Source organism: Lutra lutra, chromosome 9 (assembly GCF_902655055.1).
Source record: "Lutra lutra chromosome 9, mLutLut1.2, whole genome shotgun sequence".
Taxonomy (NCBI): Eukaryota; Metazoa; Chordata; class Mammalia; order Carnivora; family Mustelidae; genus Lutra; species Lutra lutra.
The window spans coordinates 90184191-90205106 of NC_062286.1; the positions used below are offsets into that span (position 1 = coordinate 90184191).

Consider the following 20916-nt stretch of genomic DNA (forward strand, 5'->3'; position numbering starts at 1 on the left):
TGTTCTGTCTCTGTGGGGGTGGAGACACAGATTAGAGGACCAGCCACATTCAGAGGGAGAAGCAGAGCTCTTTCATTGCCAGAGATGCATCTTGGTGGGGAGCAGGGAGCATCCTGGGGCAGAATAACAGGAAACACTCATTCTCCCCACCACATACCACTCTTCACGGTTGGCAGTCAGCAGCCACTCACAGAATGTTCTAGAATTCTGCTTGTAGGGGGAAGAAGAGGGCTGATTTCAATGTTCACTGCCTCCTCGGCCCCCCAGGACCCCCAGGCTAACTGGCTGGGGTCCCCCAGACCAACGAGGTGGGGCTGCAGCCTATGCACAGGAGAGCAGAATCCTGTGGTTTCCTGTAGTGTGGACGGCTGTGGGCAGGCAAGCAGACACTGCCCCCACTTGGTGTATGAGGAAATGGGAAACCAAGGCTGCAGCCAAAGGGGTGCAAAGCAGGAGCTGCTGTCCAGGGGAGATGCTACTGGATGGGGGTGTCCGCAGTCACGGGCCCTGTGGACTGGGTTGGCCTTGGTGATGCCAGCTGCCAGACCCAGCCCTGAGCATCATTCATCGTGGCTAATCAGAGCTTGTTGATGGCAGCTCCCCCCAACCATGAATGTCACCTCAGGGACCCAGGCACAGACTTGAAAAGCAAAGACTCAGTCAAGAAGATAAAACTGAACTTTCTTCATCAGGAGGGTCTTTCGTTGATATGTCCCTTGCCTCCTGCTGAGATGTCTGGGACCCTAAGTCCACTGATGATGCATGGAGAGTCACCACTAGGAAGCCGCCCTCCTGACTCCCTCAGCTGGCTGAGAACACCTATCTTCCGTGGATGTTCATTGGCCTTCCCTCTCGGTGCCCACTGTGGGCATGGGTGAGAAAGGCACGCTGCCCCTCACCCCAGTATCCATCAGGGAGGAGGCAGCATGCTTGGCTGTAAGCAGCCCTCCGGGGGCATGTCTGGAGGACTGACTGGGGTGGCCTTGGCTCAGGTCATGGCTCCATGTTGTCTGGTGATGTGTACACCCCTGCTCTGTCACTGCCTCATATGCAGCTAAACCACGTAGTATCTGATACAGTCCCGGTCGGCTGCTCTGGGGAAGAGCTGAGTTATTTTCGCCGAGCCTTGGCCATTATTGGTGCCATCATGTCAATGCAATAATGTCCCACATGGAGAGACAGGGCAGAAAGTGTGGAGTCTGTGCTCCGAATCCGTGCCCATAAAGGAAAGGCATTGTCCCTATCGCCTCCTGTTTCTCCTTGGTCCTCTTGGCTCCGTCGCATGGGTGAACAGCACTGGGCTCCAGGAGGCCAGCCCTGGGGTGTTCGTTCGGAGCAGCCCACGGAGGAGGCCTGGAGGCACCAGCCACTGGCTTGTTCTGGGGGCGAGCCTATGGAGGAAGCAAATGAATAAAGTCATAAAATAGAGCAAAACAGCTGAGCCTAGTTGGAAGAAACGTTTCAAAGGAAATAATCCTGGATTTAGATCACACATTTTGGGGCCTACAGTGAGTTTTTCAGAACCTCCCTCGGAAAGGCAGGTATTTGTAATGGAAATGCTGACAGCTCTGCAGCCTTGCCTGGGCTGTCTGTGGGCGGCTGGACGGACAGCTGCTGTGTGTGTGATCTGCTGGCATTATGGAGATGAAGCCTCCCAGGCTCTCACTGCTCCAATGCAGAGGGACCTTTTATTAGTGTTATTAACTCATCAAGATGCTACCAGCGGCAAACGCTAGTCGTGAACGGTGCATGAAGACCTGGTGTTTCTCCTCTGCCATCCCAGGACTGAAGAATATTCCCTAATCCAGACGCCCCTGCAGGTGGCGACGTGGCCCTTCCTGGCGTGGCCCCCGAACCCAGCTCCAGGCCATGTTCCCAGCTCAGTTGAGGGCATGGGTGTGGCTCCCGCACCACGTGACCTGTAGATCCGCAGCTGGTTCCTGTTCTTCTCTACCTGCCTGCAGGGACCTCCCAGCTTTGTGGAGTCCCCTGAACCCCTCCCTGTGCCTACCCGCCTCCACTTCCGTCTGAGCCTACAGCAGCCTAGCCTTGTGAAGCCTGCCCAGTCCCATTCCTCCGTGAGGCTTCAGATCACCCACAGTGGTCTCTGAGGACTCATGCCTTCCCTAAACTGGTGCCTCAGACAGGGTGTCACCCGGAGAGCTGACCCCAGTTACCACAGTCACCCGGAGAGCTGACCCCAGTTATCACAGGCTGCTCACAGACTCGAGCCCATCACACCTTTCCTGACAAATACCACCTAGGATGAAACTTCTGTCAAAGACAATCTTTCCTGTAAAAGCATCTGCTTTTCTATGGAAGAGGTGCGGAGACAAGGGAAGGAGCTGTGCCCTGAGTCCTTGCAGAATCGCTGGAAACAGTGCGGTCTTGCCTCCTCACAGCGTGGGGGGGCAGGGTCAGCTCTGGGTCTTAACAGGCTGAGTGGAGCGTAGTCCTGCCCAGAGCATCTGTGCTTCCTGCTCAGCAGGTCGGGTGCTCCCCACCACCTGCAGTCCTCAGGGGACAAAAAGTGCATTCTGGCCACGTACCTTGCCTTTTTCTGCTAGCGTGGCCAGAACTGTCCCAGGCAGGCCAGAACCTGTCACCATGGCGAGTGTGGGGCCCATAGGTGGGCGTTCCTTCCTCCTCTTCCTCTGTCCCACGCCCTCTGCAGGTCCGTACCTCACACCCCAGAAACGGACACCCCCGGAAAGGATCGGGGCTACCCCGGGGCAGACAAAAGAGCTGCTCAATAAAATCTACAGATGTCACCACAGCCTCTGCTGTGTCTGTGCCCGGCGCCATTTATAGGGAGGACCCTTGGCAAGATCTAGGGGACTGTGAACACATGGTTGGGTTTAATAGGGGATGCGGGCTGTCAGCATGGAGAGCAGGCTGGACCATGTGATCTCTACTTAACAAAGCCTCCCTCTCCCTTTCTCACCTAGCTCAATGACTCCGCCAAGCAGCTCATTGAGATGGACAAGCCATGCCCAGCTGCTGCGTCGAGCTGCCACGCCCCCTTGCCCTCTGACCCTGGTGCGGCAGCCAGTGCGGCCCCAGGACCCGCATTAAGCAGCACGGGGGCGGTCAGTGCCTTTCAGCGGCGTGTGGACAGCAAGAAGAATGCCAAGAAGCGCCACTCCTTCACCGCGCTCAGTGTGACACACAAGTCCTCCCAAGCCACAAGCCACAGGCACTCCATGGAAATTAGCGCTCCGGTCTTGATCAGTTCCAGCGATCCCCGGGCTGCGGCCAGAATCGGAGACCTGGCTCATCTGTCCTGCAGTGCTCCCGCCCCGGTAAGGTCCTCAGGGTGCGGGCAGGGAGATGTCTGAGAGTCCCATCCCCAGCTGTGTGCTCAGCATCCCGTCCCCGAACTTGCATGGGGAAGACTGTGGCAGCAGTGCCTTTTGGGGCCACCGTGACTACCTTCTCCTGCCTGCCCTCAAGGACCCCATGAGCCTTGGTCTTGTCACTACCAGAGTAAACATGTGAGTGGTACTCAGTGTTAAAAGGTGTCTAGGTGGTATGTGAGGTGCTTCTCCTTGGCCCATGACACGGCCCTTGAATAACATCGGCTCGTTACTCAAGACAGTCCTCCTTTCTCAATGTGCATTCAGCGCATTTGATCATGTCTTGCAGAAAGTCTGGGTTTAGTTTGTTTTTAGCACTAGTACATTTTTAGCATCTCTGTAACACGCGTTTCCTTTCAGCAGAGCTCAGAATGAACTGCATTGTTTGGTACTTTGATTATTATTTTTACAGATACCTTCTATTTATAGACATGGCACTGGTTCCATTCCACTAGGAAGATGAAGGAAATGGGAGGGACCTCATTTTCAATCCAGCAGCCAAAGGTGGCCCCAGGGCCACCAGGCCAGGGTGTGCCCCATGGCCCACATTACTAGTCTCAACACCCTGTAGGTCGCTATGTCCTGTCATCATGGGTACTAAGCCCAAGGTTCAGGCTTCCCCAGTGTTCACTGGAGGTTATGAATGGACCTGAGCAGAGCTCTCTGGCCCTTTCCTCCTGCCCTACAATGTGGGCTCCATGCACCCACGTGCAGGATCTCATGTTCTTTCTGTGTCTCCCTTGTCCTCACGTGCTCCCAGCCCTCCTGTCCACAGCTCCTGAGTTGATGGAACAGAGGTTAAAGTTCCTGGGTTCTGCAGTCTGGGTCAACCTCTAGCATAGGAAGGAACAGATTTTTTTTTTTTTTTAATTTGTGCCCAACTTTGCTCCACAAGGACTTAACTGCTGAGTTAGTTTATTGCTGTAGAGGACTGGGACCTGGGTCTCATTTTCCAGCAATTACACTTGAAGTGAAAGTCGTGGCTGGACTCTAGACTTTCATGAGGGCCATTGAAAAGGGTGAGAGGTCAAGCAAAGCAGTTTCCACCTATCTCCCATCCCAAATGAACTTTTTATTGGGACACATATGAGGTGCCACAAGGGCGAGCCGCCACACGCACTGACCTGCAGGCACCAGCATGCTGTCCATGGCCAGATGCATCCAGAGACAAACTCTCAGCTCTGCCAGCCACCAGCCACCTTCCCGGGTCGGCAGGGTTTTATTGGCCTTGCATGTCACACTGAGACGCCCATCCCTGGCCCACCTGAGGACCACCCAGGGCAGCTGCAGGTCCTGGAGCTGGCCACAGTGCCATGTGGCTCCTCCTCCCTGCCATGCCAGGCACGCTGGGAGGGGGACCCAGTCCCAGGGTTCTGTGCTTGGGAGGGCAGGCTTGGGCTTTGTCAACATGAACCTGGACAAATCCAGCGTCACTGCTGCCATGCCTCTGTCCATAAACAGAGGCCTCTGCTGACATCAGGGGATAGGCTCAGGCCGGCAAAGCAGTAGCGCCTGGGCTCTTGGTACCTGGGCATGCGTGGAGTAATGCTGGCCCCAGCAGATGTCCTGCCAGTCCCCTACCCACCCCCTGGACCGCTCTAGACTCAATATGTGCACCCAGGCTGTGGCACTGACTGTCTTCACTGACAGGGTAGGCTCTTAGCCCCCGTGAGATGGAGCGAGCCGCTCATCATGATCGTAGGCCAGTTCTGCCCCCATGGATGCAGCTCTCACCTGCACACCCAGGGCTTCCGAGCCACAGGAGCAGAGGTGTCAGCACTTTAGGTCACGGGTCCCAGAGCATTTTCTTTCAGAGAACAAGGGCAGCTGTTGTCACTGGTACTTACCTAGACCTGGTTGAACATTGCACGGTGCTGTATAGAAAGTTCGCAGCAATGGGCCTGTGTGCTCTGGAACCTCAGTGGACAGAGATGAGGCGTTTGGGCCCGTGTCCTGCTCGCAGCCAGGCTGGCATGCGTGGCCTTGGGTGAGCAGCTCCAGCTGCATCCGTCTGCAAGACAGGCTCTGATGGTGACAGACACCTTATGTGGATGAGATCGGATCTGAAAGGGCCCCCCAGTGTGAGATGATTGTGCTGCTCTTTGTTTAATTGACTGGATTCCAAAGCCCTGTGGAGCAAGACGAACCAAAAGCAAAGAGGACACACACATGCACACACATACACACACACACACGCACACACACACACACAACACCAGTGTGGCTGATATGCTCTGGGGCGGGTGAGATGCATGGACAAGGGAGCCCCGCGTAGCTGGTTAGAGCTCATCACTGTCACTGACCCTTCTTGCTCTCCTTTGTGTTGCTTTTTAAAGTGGGAAGGAAGTGTGGGGGCTGTGGTTTCTATAGAAATGGCTCCATAACCCAGGAACTGTTTCTCTCCTCTCAGCCCGAATGCAGTGAGCACCAGTAAGCCTGAGGGGACAGGGTCCCCGCAGAGCGCAGAGAGGGGTGCATGCTGTCCTTGGGGTGGCCTCTGGGATGCGTGTGGTCTGTGGCTCATTCTCACAGCCCCTGGGAGAGCGGCTCCGTCCTCATCTCCTGCCCTCTCTTGACCTCACCTCCCTCTTCTGGGCTTCTTGGCGCATCCCACTGGCAGCAGAGCCAGTGAGCCAGTAGCTTGAATTATCTTCATTAGCACATGAGGAAACTGAGGCCCAGAGGGTGTAAGTAAGATCTCAGTTCTGTGTGCATCTGACAGTTCCCCCTGCAGCCATCAAGACTAGCATGGACGTGAGTCCAGGATACGGACGTCACTTAACCCCTCAGCTTCCTCTTGTGTAAACATACAGGACTGACCGCAAGCCTGGGGAGGTGAAGAAGGAACATGGCCACCAGGCCCTGCAGAGAGTGACTCTGTAAAGGCTGTCCCCCTGTCTCCTTCCCGTTCTCTCTTAGTCTGGGATCTGGCAATGTGCAGGCTTGGGCAGTGTCTCGGGTGGAGGCCTGGGCTCTTCCACTCACTAGCTGTGCACCTTAGGTGAGTGGCTAAGCCTATCTGAACCTACAGAGCTGCCACTGAGTGCCAGGTTCAACACTATCCTGTACCTCTTGACTCTGGAAAAGCTGTCCCATCTCTTCTCCCAGAGCCTCGGTTTCCTCATCTGTTAAATGATGGAACACCTATGTAGTGACATGAGAGTACGAGCTGTCCTCTTCTCCGTGGGTGTGTTGTTGGCTATGTTGGTTGTCTCTGCTGCCCAGAGAACCAGGGAAGGAATCACCAGCCCCAGAGTGTTAGATGGGACACTGGCGCCCGGACCTCATGAATTCTGGCCACTGCTCTGTTCCGAAATTCCCCCTGTGCCGTGCACTGCACTGGCCCCTGGCGGCGGTAGAAGGCCACAGGTGGTTGAAGGTGGGTGGCAACCACGCTGCCCACAGCCACACTTCCTGTGAAGGAAGCTGGCTCAGTGAGCATCCCCACAAGCCTGTGACTGCTCCTGACTCTCAGCCACCCACTGGTCTGTCCCCAGCGACATCCAGGCCAGGCTATGTGTGCTCCCCAGCCTCGTGCACCCACCAGGGAAATCCAGGGACCCTGCCCAGAATCCAGGGTGGTAAGGTCCAGCCTTGGCAGCACGTCACTGTCACCTGGAGGCCTGGAGGTTGGAACATGCCCTCAGCACAGCTCCAGCCCCACAGTGCCGAGGTGGCTCGTCTGGGGCACGGCCTGGGTCTGGGGCCTTGAGAACCTCCAGGCTCGTTGTGTGGAATGAGAAGCACCCGTACCTCAGACCCCAGCCACTGCCCTTCCCCCACATGGTGGGCTGTACCACTGGCCAGGCCTAGACCTGGGCCCTGAGTCCTCAGAGGGTGACCAGCATCCCGTCACACCTGGCCCTGAGGAAGTCCTGGGGTACAGGGACTTAAGTGCTAAAAATGGGACAGTCAGGCACAACAGGTCATCCCAGAGCATTTTGTTCCCTTTGCTGGGCTCCAGAGGGTGGTGTGTGGAGGCTTTGTACAGAAACGTAATGTGGTCCTCTCTGTGCAGGGACTGTGCCAGAGGCCTGGAAGCAGGGTAGGGCAACAGTGAGGAGATGCGAAGTAGGCTGGGATCCTGGCCACCTGGTTCCTAATTGGTGTGTCATGCCACCAGGGGAGGCTTTTAACCTTCTGGCCCCAGGGCCCACCCTATCAGCGAAACCCAAGTCAGAAAGGGAAGGTGGGCGCGCTGTGTTAGTCAGGCCCATGTGCAGGGATGCTGGAAGCCACACTGGGCTCTGGGTCCAGTCTGCTCTGGGCTCCAGTCTGCTCCCAGGCCTCATTCTTATGCCCTTGCCAGAGAGACCACGGCTCCCTGAGGCCTGAGGTATTTACCTCCCCCATCAAAGCCGAGGCATGGGCCTGGCATGCTGTCACAGCAACAGGCAGGGGGTGCGTCCTCCTGTGCGGTGGGAGAGAGGGCCAAAAAAGGGGTCTTATCACCAGTGGAGCTCTTAGAAGCTGTCCGGGGGGTCAGCTCTGCAGTCAGACGCCATGCTGGGCCCGAGGCTGGCCAGTGACACCCACGGGGGCTGTTTCTCTAGGGCTCTGGCACTAAGAACAATCTGCATGTTTTCAAGGGTTGTCTTCAAAAAGGAGAGAAAGAAATAACACAGAGCTGAAGTACGCATTCTCTGGCCCTTTACAAAAAGAGGCTTGCGGCTGAGACCCCTTGCTGCTGGCCCTGAGAGGCAGAAGAGGCCACGAGGAAGAGAAAACGAGAAACCTGCAGTCATATAGGGTTGGCCCAGGTCTGGAGCAGGGTGTCCTCAAGCAGAACAGGAAGAAGGCTTTGACCTTGGCCCGAAGTTCGAAGGCACCAAGTCCATGTCCTGCCCTGGTCTGGAGCTTAGCAGGAGGGTGGGGAACCTGGGAGGTTCTGGAATCCATGGGCCTTTCTTACTGTGTGTTCTCGGACACAGCCTTCTCATGAGGTTCAGCACACCACGTGGGAACCCAAAGGCTCTAGAGTTGACCCCAGGGATGAGTTCTAGAGAACCAGAGGCACAGGCACAAGGCAGAGCAAGCAGGAACAGGAGGGAAGGTGGCCGTGTGGCTGCCTCTGCCTGGCCTTGCTGTCCCTCCTGGAGGTGCAGAGCAGGGGCAAGGGAGTCAGCCCTTCTCTCTCCTGCTTGTCTTCTCCGTACTGCCCATGGAGGCCTTTCCTACTCTTATTTTTTGTCCTTATTATTACCAGTAGTCCATTTATTTCTTCCTGCCTTCAGTCACCCAAGACCACTGTGGTTAATTTCTGTATGGGAAACGTGGGTCCCTTAGGTCCCACAAAACTCATCGTGGGACCTTGCATAGGATGGATGGCTACTTCACAGAAATGTTTTCTCTGGACCCCAAAAAGAGAATGACCTAAATAACAAGCCCATAGGCCTCAGATTCCCAGACTGACCTGTGGAAGATGTATTGTGAAACTGTCCAGGGAAGGAGCATGGTTGTTCCCTCCAAATTCCACTCATTCTTCCCTCTTCCAGCTTCTCCTTTCTCATAGTGGACATGCCCAGGTCTGCAGTCCCAACCACTACCTCCTCCCTGGCTGCCCACACCCAGCCAGCTAGGACCTGTGTCCCTACTCTGTGTCCTCCTTCTTGACATCCAGCAGCTTTGGATGCTGTGGGCAAGCCTCTCCTCCCTGTGCTTCTGGGACCCTTCTCCAAGTTGTGAGCAGTTCTCTTGCCCCTGCACTGGACTCTCTTCCTCCAGCTCCCACATGAACACCAGCGTTCCCCTGGGCTTTTCTTTCTGTCCTGTGCCTGCCCCCGGGTGTTCTCATCTAACCAACAACTAAACCCCAAACTGTCTAAACTCTGCCTTCCTACACTTTACTCAACTATCAATTCTTTGCTCTTGCTGCCTGATGGCTTCCCCTGGAGAGGTACCCCATTCCAATCCATGTTAGAAGAGGACAGCCATTCTCTTCTGTCCTCAAACCTCCTTCCTCTCCATTCCATCTGATCCAAACTCCCAAAGCTAAGACCCTGTATCCTCCCTAGTCTGCTCTCCTTGTCACCTCAGCCTCCAACCAGGTGTCAGCTCTAGTTCCCAAGCATTTCTCCCATGGCATTAGTCACAAACAACTCCTGACACTGTATGGTTGAACACAGGGACCGCTCATCAGGGGCTGGTGCCGTGGGTCAGGCCACCCTCCTGAATGGCGTGCTCATGACATCCCGCCTCCTTCCTCTTATAGCTCTGCCGCCTACAGCACACGGCCTCCAGCAGGAAGAGAGGCACAAGTCATTTGCTAGCACCGGTCACTCAGCCCCAGCTTTCCTGCAAGGGGCTGGGCACATGGTGAAGCACTTCGATATCAGCCACGTCCATGGAGTCCCTCTCTCCGTGGCACCCACTCTGCCTTGCTTCAGGCTTCTCTGCACCCCCAGCAACATGGCATTGACTGATTCCTAGCTCCCTGCTTCTGGGGTTTCCTATGGAATCCATCTGTATTAAGGCTGATCTTTCCACAAATGCTTCTGGAGACTTTGCATTGCCTTAGGATAAAGTCCAAGCTCCTTAGCTTGCCCTGCAGAGCCCTTCAGACTTAGCCCCAGGTTGGCTCTCCAGCCTCCCCCTCCTAGGCTCCATGCACTCCTGCACTGGCTGTCCTGACCTGTCCCTGTGTGCTTCACACCAGCACGGCTTGTCGGCCCCCTCACCGAGAAGGCTGCCTGTGCCCAGCCCGACTGTGTTTCTTGCTCACCCTCTTCCCCCTTGCATCCTAACCCCCCCACATGACACACAGACACTGCAGTGTGTAGTAAATTCCTGCTCACCCTTTAAAGCACCATCTGAAGTGGTCTCTTCACCTCTGGAGGTTTCCATGGCTCCAGGACACCCTTCCACCAACCAAATTCATTCCCCTGTTTCCTCTGTACCTGTGGGACTTATTCCATACTTTTATCATGGAAGGTGTGGCCTTTGTCATTTGTGTATCTGGCCACTTCCCTGACCCTCGCATCTTTCAGGGTGGGAACTGGGTGTCAGTCACTCCTGTATCCTGGCACCTGACCTGTGGCAGAGCTCATACCCATTCGATTTCTTCTAGGGTGGGCATGGGGTATGTGTCCTCTGCACTGTGGACTGAAAGGTCTTGCACACTTAACAATGTGATGCCCGAAGTGCTACAGGGCCTCCCCTCTGTTAGCAGCTCCCTGAGGGCTGTAGAGAGGGGACAGCTGCAAGGTGACCAGCGGAGGGGCTCCCGGGGGCGCATGGTTGGCTGAGCCTCAGATGGCCTGCCCTGCTTGCATTTGCACCCTTATGAATTATTTCTCCCTGCCATTTGGAGAGGTCAGAGGTCAGCTCGGCTCCTCATAAATAATGAAGCAGCACTCAACATGTCTCCTTTCTGCTGGGGGAGGGAGGGTTACCACAGGAGAGGATGGAGACCAGGCTATGCAGGCTGACTCCCATTTTTTTAACCCAGTTATTTGCTTAGAGAGATCATTGGATCCAACTAAGAGACGATTGCTTGCATTTTAGAACCATTCCCTCATAGACCAAACAGGAAACCAAGGGAATGGCTTAGGTCACCCCCCAGAGTGCCTGAGGAACCTCCATGGCTTCCTGTAGGTCTGGGGTGCCCCGGATTGGTCCGTGTGAGGCAGATTATGCTACGGTAACAAGCAGCCCTGCAGTCTCAGAGGCTTCCTTCTTGGCTACTCTGCATGTCTATCTCAGGCAGCCCAGGGCTCTGGCCCATGGCACCCTCTGCCTGGGCACCAACAGACGCCTTCAGGCCAAGTCTGGCCCTCTACCTGTTTTGGTACAGTTTTGTGGAACACAGCCACCCTTGCTCATTTATACCCCATCTGTAAGTGTTTTCAGGCCATACCGAGGAGCTATGACAGAGACCACATGACTCACAGCACCTAAGATACTCCTCTTCTGTAGGGAAAACTCTTGGGGCCCTCTGGCCTGGACTGTCTTGTCGCTATGGCAGGGGCAGGAAGTGTGGCGACCAGAGCAGAGGTCCCCTGTCCTTGCAGAGGGTGGGGAGACAGAGTCTGCCCATAAGGAGGAGTGGAGACCTGCCCCCGTGACCCCACAGCCCCAGAACCCCCACATCTGTTGGCAGATGTTGACATGGAGGCTGGGAAGCTTGAGAGGCAGAACTCTGCAGATAGTGACAATGGGAAGGGCCGACCCTTTGAAGTCCCGAAGCCAGCATTCTGGTGCTAGTGGCTGTGGGGCTGCCTGTGGGTGCACACAGGTTCTGTGGGGCCTAGCACCCCATGTCTGGGGAGGGCTCCCCAGCGGGCTCTGTCTGTCCATGCAGGGCCAGGACCCCACGCAGGCTGACCCCGTCCAGCCAGGAAGAGGTGCCTTCCCCAGACCCCGAGTGTTTCTCAGTGTCCAAGCTGGATGGCTTACAAATCAACTTCTCTTAAGCAAACAGAAACCCCAGAGATTAAGAAAAGGCCCTTTGGAATCCATGGACGGGGAAGCGTTTGAAATTGAGCAGGAAAAACATCCAAAGGGAACACCCCTCAAGTGCCTTCCTGCACCTGAGAAGTAATTAGGAGAACTCTACTTGGAAGCTTCCAGGGCATCTTTAAGATGCCCTCCTCGCCCCACCTGCCATTACAGGGGCAGGCTCGAGACACTCTGCCAGCTGCTCTTGCTGGCTGGCTCTCATTTCTGTCCCAAGGCAGCACTGGGGGCAGCCTGGAGGAAGTGATGGTATCTGCATTCCCGAATCAGCCTGGAGGCCCCCACCCCCACCCCTACCTCCAGCTCCAGCTCCGGCACACCCCTCCCACAGGTCAGAGAACTGCTGCTTATTGTTAACATTTTCAGAAAGTTACACATTGAACTCCATGCCTTTCGAAGGATCCAAAAAAACAGTAACAAGGGAACATGGGATGAATTTAAAAATCCCATCCTTGAGGACCTTGCATGAGGAGAGCTTTCTTTTGCAAATCTGAGAATTGCTGTGTCCATGACATACAGCTGTGCCTTCAAGGTGGGGACAGAGAACCATGGCCTGACTGTTCTCATCAGCTGCCAGGTTTTTCATCCGTGGTCTCAGGTGCCAACCAGGCTTCTCTTGCTGCTGTGACAAAACAGGAATTGCAGCCACAGTTTCTGTCTGTGCCTCAGGCCATCTGTTGTTGGGTGAGGGAGGGACAGAGAAGGGAAGGTCCCTGCTGAGTGCCCAAGAGCTCTGGGTAGGCACATGCTGGTCCAGGAATGCAGGTGATCTGCTTGTTCCCCCAGTCCATCCTCTCAAGTTTGGTGAACTTTTGTTACAGCAGCAGCCCATGCCAGGTTCAGAGAACCTGGTTCAGGACCCCAGGTTCATGGACCCCAGCCTCTAGGACCCACCCAGCCCACCAGGAGACCAGAACATAGATCCATGCCATGGAGGCTAGAAAGTAGGAAGCACGACAGATGAGCCCAAGGGAAGGGCATGGCAGGTCAGAGGAGGAAGGGTGACATTGCTTCTAGAAGGGAACAAGACAAAAGGAGGAAAGAAAAGGCAACAAGGCTCACTCAGGTCAGCTTCCTCCAGGGTCTTCCATGTCCCCTCAAGACTCATGGTTTCTTGGCAGGAGGGTCATGGGATGTTCAGAACCTTCCACCTCCTCCCTGATTTCCTAGCTGTTTCACCCACTGCCCCATCCAGCCCCAGACACTTCCCAGAGTACACCTCACCCCCAGGCATCGTCTAGACCCAGTGAGGGGCAGGAGACTCCTGTGGTCTCCCCTGACCAGCCTTCCTCCTGTACCCTGAGCTTGCACAGCCAGGCTGGGATAGCCACCAGCTCTCTTAATGGCACCACAGCCTGTGAGCTTCACTAACACAGGTCTGTTTGTCCCTTTTGCACCCTTGGTGCCTGGCACAGAGCCTCTATGCAGGGGGCTCGCAGAGGCATGGATGGATGGACAGACACACTGAATTAGAGTTGAACAGAAGAGTTTCTCAAAGCCTGTCCCTTCTGTAGCCTCTCCCTATATAGGAGGCATCTTCTGTTTGAAGGCAGAACAGACAGGTCATTAGGATATGACTAATGTTCACTTTATGCAAAGCCAGATAAAGATGTCTTGGGTCTTAAAGACACACAGAGAAAGGAGCTATGTCTACAGGAGCTTCTAGCACCTTCCTAGCTCAAGACCATCAAGCAAGCTGATTTTCATTCGCTAAACTGGAGCCATGTTATGGATACTATTCTCCCATATCCTGCCCACCTTTTTTTTGGCCTTTTCCCTTAAGAATGTTCTGGGGATGCCTTATGAATATTTTGGCACAGCTGTGGCTTTTTGATCCCTAATATTGGCCCAGTAAGATGAGGGCAGAAGCTGGAGGTTCCTCCTACCCCACCTAGAGCAGGGGTCGGCAAACTCTTTTTTCCAGGAAAGGGCCAGATAATAAGTATTTGGACTTGTGGGCAATATGGTCTCTGCCACAGCTACTTCTGTCCTTGGGAGCAAGCAGCAAATGGATGGGCGTAGTTGGGTGCCATTAAACCTTCATTCACGAAAGCAGGGGGCATCTGTATTGGAGCTGCGGGTGAGTCCATTGACCCCTGAGCAGACCATGGAGACGAAGTGAGGGGCCTGAACCCCCAGGCCCGGAGTCAGCAGCTTGGATGCTAGAGGCAGATGCTGGTGAGTGAATCAGAGCTCCTGCAGAGAGAACAGCAGGGGGCTGCATTGGAGGTGAAGGGAGGCCTCCTGGAGGCCTCCATCCTGGGCAGCCAGACACCTTTCCCGAGTGCCTGCAAGAGAGCAGTAGAGGTTATGTGGGTACGAAGCATGGCCCGCTCTCTCTCCTGGGACCAACCATCTTGTTCAGGCTCCTTAGCCTCTGACCCCAAGCTGCCAGCATAAGCTCATCCAGCCCAGCCACAGCTCCACCCCCACCCCCGCCGCCTGGCCCTGCTGGGCCTCCCCAGCCCGAGTCCCCTGGGCCAGAGCTGGGGAGGCACCCCTAGGCTCTCTGGCCCTGCAGGCTGTCTGCAGCTCTTTTTGGAGCCAAGCAGGAGAAGCAGGCCATAAATGTTTCATTCTAAAGTTTTCTTTAGGAAGCACGTTCCTAAGAGTCTGATTTACACTCCATGTTCCCGAGTGGTAACGTGTGATGAATAAAACATGCTCATTTCATGGCTCCTTGGGGTGATGACAGTGTTTTCTGGACTCATATTAAAAATTAAAACGTGGAGATGTTTTTCTCAGGGTCTTATTCTGTGCCAGCGTGGCCAGGAAAGCGACTTGGAGCCCCCATACGGCCTGCCAACCGCAGACCCCCCTTTACCCTCTTCTTCGTCCCGACAGGAAAATAAAATGGCCCGCTTTCCAGTATGGCTCAGGGGCCCCATTAAAATGCAGCTCTGGGCCTCGGGTGTCTGGTAACAACCTGACAATTTAGAATCGGGGATCCACAGCCACAGCACAGCAGCCAGAACCTGACACTGGGCTTCCAAGTGGCAGAGGCCAGAAACCACAGGAAGATGTGCGGGGCACAGGGCACCATGAGAAGCAACAGTTCAGGTTTTACTGACTCTCTGCGGCAGGGGTGTGTGAGCTCCTCACCCGTGCAGTCCTGGTGGGTCTGTCTTTTATCGGCGGCAAAAGGAGGCCGGGAAGGGGGGAAGTGCGCCTTGTTTATGGGACTACATAGTCTGCCTGGCCCCGGCCTCCCAACAGGTATGTGTCCTCGGAGGCCACTGTGTGTGCGTGGCTCCAGGGAACAACAGCACTGGGCCCCTTGGCATGCTGTCCTGCTCTTTGCTTACGCCGTGGTCAGTTCCATCTGATGGGACATCATGTCTGACCTGTGCCCCAGCCAGCTGACCCCACATACACTGGGCTCCTGTCCAAAGGTCGTGGACTATGGTTTTTGAACATTAGGCCCAAAGGGCTTGCTGGACTACCAGGTCCCTGGTGGTGTTGGCTGGCGTCCCCAGACTGGGGTGCACTCACCTGCCTGGGCTGAACAACAGCTCATGTCCCTTCTGGAGTCACCCAAGAAGAATATGACGTGAACCTGTTTTATCAGAGCTGCAGACCTTCCTTGAGACAGAGCAGTGGTGCGGTTCCATGGTGCGCAAGGCTGGGCTGGGCTTTGAAGTCACAGCAGAGATGTCCACCTGCTGACCTCTGAGATGGGAAGAATGTCTTTTCGAGGGCTGCGCTCCCAATTATTTTTATCTGAAAGCAGCTATACCGGTTTCTCCTTCCTTATTTTTATCCCTGCCTGATTTCTCTCACTCCTGCCAAGGCTTCACTAATCCCTTAAGGCCAGAATCATTTAAATTAAGCCATTAAAAATCAAAGCAATATCAGCAATGCGGCTCTTGGCTAGGAGGAACCAGGCCTCAGTCCCAAGGCCCAGAAAGCCCAGTCCGGCATGGTCAGAGCTGGAGGGCAAGAGGCCCAGGACACCCTGGTGTTGCATTAAATCAGTCTCAAACTAAACTTCGTTTGTGCCGTGTGCTCAAGGAGCAACGGTGTAGTAGTTGCCTCCACTGGTGTAGCCGTGCCTCCACTGAACACCTTGCCTCCCGGCCCTGGGAGGATGCTGATGATGAGGAACCTGGTGGGATGCACTGTGCTCATGAATTTTTAATCAAAATCACTTAAAGGAGAGCCCCTTCTTGCTATGATACCTGCCAGCGGGTAACAGTGTCCTGGCTGCCTCTTGGGGCTCTTCAAGTGGCTCCAAGATCTCATCAGTTACGTTCTGCTCTGCTGGGCGTGTGGTCCTCAGTCATCCACAGCTCAGCAGTCAGTGGGGGTCACCCCATCCACCCCTTGGCCCCAGCAACATTTCTCATCAGCTCCTACCAATAGTAACAAAAAGGAAGATCTGATTCAGAGTAGGATGGATGGAAACCCCATCTTGATCAGAAAGTCACACTATTCAGTTTTTAGGACCCTGAGAACCGAGCCCCAACGGGCATGGTCACTACTCGGTGGACACCGTGAAAGGCCTTTTGCTTTGGGCTCTGCATTGCATTGCACAGAGGAGGGAGACAGGAACACACACTCTAGGGCACATTAGCCCTCGATACTTTCCATCTTGACCTTTGAGAAAAACCGTTTTCACAAGTGTGCTCTCTTTAGGCTGCTCCATTGCAGCTCCAAGTACTGGTTTGCTGTGCGATCCCTCGTATTTGCTTTATAGCATTAGACATACCGAGTTTCAACTAAAGACCAGGTTTCCAGCAAACCTGTCAGAAGGCCCCTCCCCTCTGGCTTTATTGAGGTGCTGACCCATGTCTCAGGTGGCTCCATGTACCCGGGCAGCCCCCTAGGCCTCCCTGAGCCTCCTGACCCTCTGCCGCATGGAGCGTCCTATGTTTGGTCCCCAGGAGTTGGCAGACGCCAACAAAGATGGGGTCTAGAGCCTGAATGCCACAAGCACAGTCCCAGACAGCCTTCCCACTGCCTGGCAGATGGAAATCAATCTTCTCTGTCTTTCCTGGCTGCATGCATTGTTGCTTCCTGCTGGATTCGGGCTTGAGCTGGTCAAGGGTCCTGGGGAGTAGAGCCCCCAGGCTGACTGCCTTCCAGGTACAGCACGACTCAGAGCAATCCCCACACTGGGTCAGCAGTACTTTGCATGTGAGGGGCTGGTTTGGACTGGTTGGCTGTTTCAGGAGAGTTTATTTGGACAGGAGGAGTGTTGGTTGGAAGCAGGGTCCTGGCTTTGGGCTCCACCTAAGCCAGTGACCAGGTGTCTCAGTGGCTCAGCTGATGGCCTTCTGCCTGCATGCTGCTGCCATCAGTCACCCGTGGCCAATCTGAAGGGTCACCCCCAGGGTCCTCTCTTGTCCACTCCTGGCATCACCACATAGATGGCATGCATACAATCCAGGGAATCATGGAATCACCGTCAACCAGTGTGATCTTAAAACAGTCCTCAAATGATTAAGCCCTGTTAACTCTTTTTATATTACTTAAAAAATGTATCAGAAAACCATAGTCACTTGTGGATACTAAAATGATGGAAAACTTTTTTAAAATGAGAGGAAGCGCCTGGTTGGCTCAGTTGGTTTAGGGTCCGACTCTTGGTTTCGGCTGCAGAGAATACGAATCCTACCAGACCCAGGTCATTTGTGTGTCCTGGGAAGCCAGGGGCAGGGAGCATGAGTCATCCCACAGCTACCACCGCCAGCCCTCTAAGCATGCTGGGTGTGCCTACGTCCCCATATTGAAGGGATCCTCCCACCCTCCAGTTTCCTTGTCCTGTGGGCAGTAGTCAGCATGGCGGATGACGGCTTCCCCTTGGAAAGAGACACTTGCTTCCCTGGGCCTGGAGATGCCAGCAAGGTTTTCCTTCTGTCCCTGAGGCCAATTGCTCTGCCACATTGTGGGGCCCCTGTAAGACATGGGTCTGGTCTCACCTCTGCCTTTTTCCCATCGCCTCTCTTTGCCTTCAAGGTAAAGATCAGAACCCTCATGGTAGCCCAGGGATCCATGAACAGCCTGACTCCACCATCCTTAGGTGCTTCCCGCTTGTCCCTCCTCCAGGCTTTCCTCTTCCCAGTTTTTCAAGCAGGCCAGGCTTGCCTCTCCCAGCCTTTGCCTGGCAGGCCTCTGCTCCTCCCTCACCCACCCTACCTTCGCCACCACACCTCACAGGCCTGCGTGCAGCTCACAGAGGCCCTCTCTGGCCCCAGCCCCCAGGTTGACGTCCCTGCAGTGTGTTCCTGTGGCCCTGCCTCTATCATGACACGTGCAAAGCTTGTCCCCCAGTATGAGCACCATACTGGGGCCAGAGGCTGTGTTTGTGCCCTGAGCCGGTCCTGACAGGTGGTCAGCAGAGGTTAGTGAGCACCGAGAACAGGCTCCGTCTGACCACAGCAACCCTACACCTTGGCTGCCCATCACACACAGTTCTGCCTGCATGGAGGGGCGAGAGGGGCGTTTCCCACGAACTCACCACCCCTGCCCCGCGCCCACTCTAGGGAGTGAACGAAGGGCCCTGACCTTTCTCCCAGGGCCATACAAGGAGAGCTGCGGGTCCTCCACACCCGGGGGGAACTGGAGCCGGGAGGCCACACCTGTGGAGGGCCTCTGGTCCCTGCCTGAAGCTCTGTACAGTCCTGGCCAGCTGTGGTGAGCTCCCCTGGCAGCTCTCCTGAAAGGAAATGGTCCTGAGCCTTTAGTGGTGTCCGTCTCCTCTGGCTGCTGTGCCGAGCAAGCAAGAAGTCTCTCTCTGTTCAGCCTAGCTCCCACACAGCCTGTGTGTCAGTGTCTGTGTGTCAGCCGTAGGGACGCAATCCATGAAGGGGCTGCCTTTGAAAATCAAAGTGATCTCTCACAGGAGGAGGGACTCCTGTGAGACTTGGAGTTGCCTGGGAGACGTGAGGGAAGTTACACTCCTGCTTGCACATTCTCATTCTGCCAGCACCCCGTTGTCCAAATAAGAAGAAGAGGTAGACTTTCTGGCTTCTCAGAGGTGTGGATGTGCTGTGGTCTCTGCACCTTTCCTGGTCTGCTGAGGAGGGCAGCTGACTGTCTGGCAAGGCTGCCGTTCGCACACGGAGCTTATCAGTGGAGCAAGGTCAGAACTGGTCAGCGAGTTCAGAGAAATGAGAATGAGAAATGAGAAATGCGGCCCTCAGCCCTCCATGCAAGCAAGAAAGGGTCCCTTGCATTGTATGGTGGTCCTGCTGACCCAGAGCAACTGCTGGGGCCTCTCTCATTCCATCTTGGTGATTTCTGCTTCTAGTGACCTTCACCCACCTGAGGACTACACCTGCTGTCATGTCCATCTCTGCCAGTCAGAGCAATGGGCAGGCCCCCCGCAGCCCACTCCCCCACCTGCCTGGTGGCATGGGCCGCTCCTGAGGCTTATTATTCTAGGCCTGCCTGGCTCCCCGTTCCTCTGGATGCAGTTCCCTTTAGAATCCTTGTCCCTTGTTGGGGGGCCTAAAAGGGACCCTCTAGGAAGGGAGGAGACCCCTGGCTCCCTCAGCTTTGAGGGTCATGGATCCCACCCGCCTCCTGACACCCCTAGACACCCCCATCTGTACCAGTTTCCTGGGGCTTCTCTAACCATACCACAAACCGGGGGCGCTCAAAGCACCAGGAAGTGATTCTCTATCAGTTCTTAGATCAGAAGTCTGAAATCGAGGAGTTGGCAGGATTGGTAGCTTCTGGTGACTGTAGGAGAATCTCTCCCAGCTTCTAGCTGCTTGGATCCCTGGCCTCACTGCCATCTCAGCCTCCGTCTTTACATGGCCTTTCTTCCCCTCTGGGTGTCTCTGTTCTCCTGTCTCTTAGAAGGACACTCGGCACCAGATTAGGGCCCACTGTAATCAAGGGTGGTCTCATCTCAGGATCCTTACCTTAAACGCTATCCTCAGAGACTCTTATTCCAAACAAGGTTCCCTTCACAGGTATCGGGGACTACGGCTTGGGCATCTCTTGGGGGGGGACATAGTTCCACTCACTGTGGCATCTAATACCTCTCCCCAGGAAGAGGGGTGCTGCTTGGGGAGGGCTGAGGCAGAACGGGCAAAGCAGGTGGTGAGGGGTTGGGGACAACATTGCCCCTTGCGGCTGGGTCTCCAGGATCCTCTGTGCAAAAATCCCCTCAGCAAGATTATCGTGCTTTGTTTGGGTCTTCTTTGGCAAATGCAGGAGCAATTAATTTAAGTTCTAAGAATAAAAACAGGTGTCCCCACACTGCCTTCTACATGACACACGGTGCAGTGCTGTCCAATCCAGACCCCAACCTAAAGAGTGACTCTCTGAGCCATTCCTGGGGGGCACTTGGAAGCTGGTTCAGGACTGGTGTCCACGGCCACCAAGCTCCTTCACTGGGCTGGAAAAAAAAAAAAAAAATGTTATTAACAAAAAATCCAGACATGTGGGACCTGAGAGTTCTGAAGGCTGGAAGGTGAGGCCGGTGAGGGGAGAACAGGTGCCTCTGGGCTTCAGCCTGACTTTGCCTTTCTCTTCCCTGGGGCAGGAGCCTCCTGTCAACTCACTCCTGTCCTATCTTGTCTGTTTTCAGGACTCCTCTTCCTCGCCCGGACCCGCCCCAGCGGCTGAACAGCAAGGCACCGCTCCCAAAGTCCAGCTGCCCCTCAATGTGTGAGCTGCCCTTTCTGTTTTCGGGGTCCTGTGCCTTTGGCTCCTCCCTCCCACCTCTGCTAGCATGTACACGGATGGTTTCTGGAGGATTTCTGATTTGTTATCAACCTGTCCGTTAGTCAACTAGTCAGTTAGTCAGCTAGTCAGTTTAGTTGCATCCTGCAATACTGCTGACAAGAGAGTGTGGAAAACAAAAGTCTAGCAGGTTCTTTCAATGTCACTGTCCCCGGGACATTTATAAGAAGGGGGATATTCAGATTTTGAGGGGCGCAGGCACTGGCCAGCCAAGGCTCACCAGCCGTAGCACGGGGATGTTCTCGGGGGGCTGGGAGGACAGGGTGTGGGGGCAGTGGGGGCCCAAGCGGCAGGCGGTCTTGTCAGCCCGGGACAGTGGCTAGTTACCCAGTGCTCAGACGTAGCTCCGTGTTTCGCAGCCACGACTGCCCCACGGTTCTGGCAACTTATATCATCGCAGCTGCATGTCATC

The 20916-nt window shown here is 55.1% G+C and overlaps 1 protein-coding gene across 1 annotated transcript in view; it reads left to right on the top strand.

Moving 5' to 3' along the window:
- The window catches only part of SH3RF3 (SH3 domain containing ring finger 3), a 364818-nt gene that overhangs the window by 257971 nt on the left and 85931 nt on the right, over positions 1-20916 (top strand). The window contains exons 4-5 of the mRNA XM_047745167.1: positions 2949-3302; positions 20350-20429. Coding sequence (XP_047601123.1) covers positions 2949-3302; positions 20350-20429 — 434 coding nt within the window. The remainder of the gene's footprint in view (positions 1-2948; positions 3303-20349; positions 20430-20916) is intronic.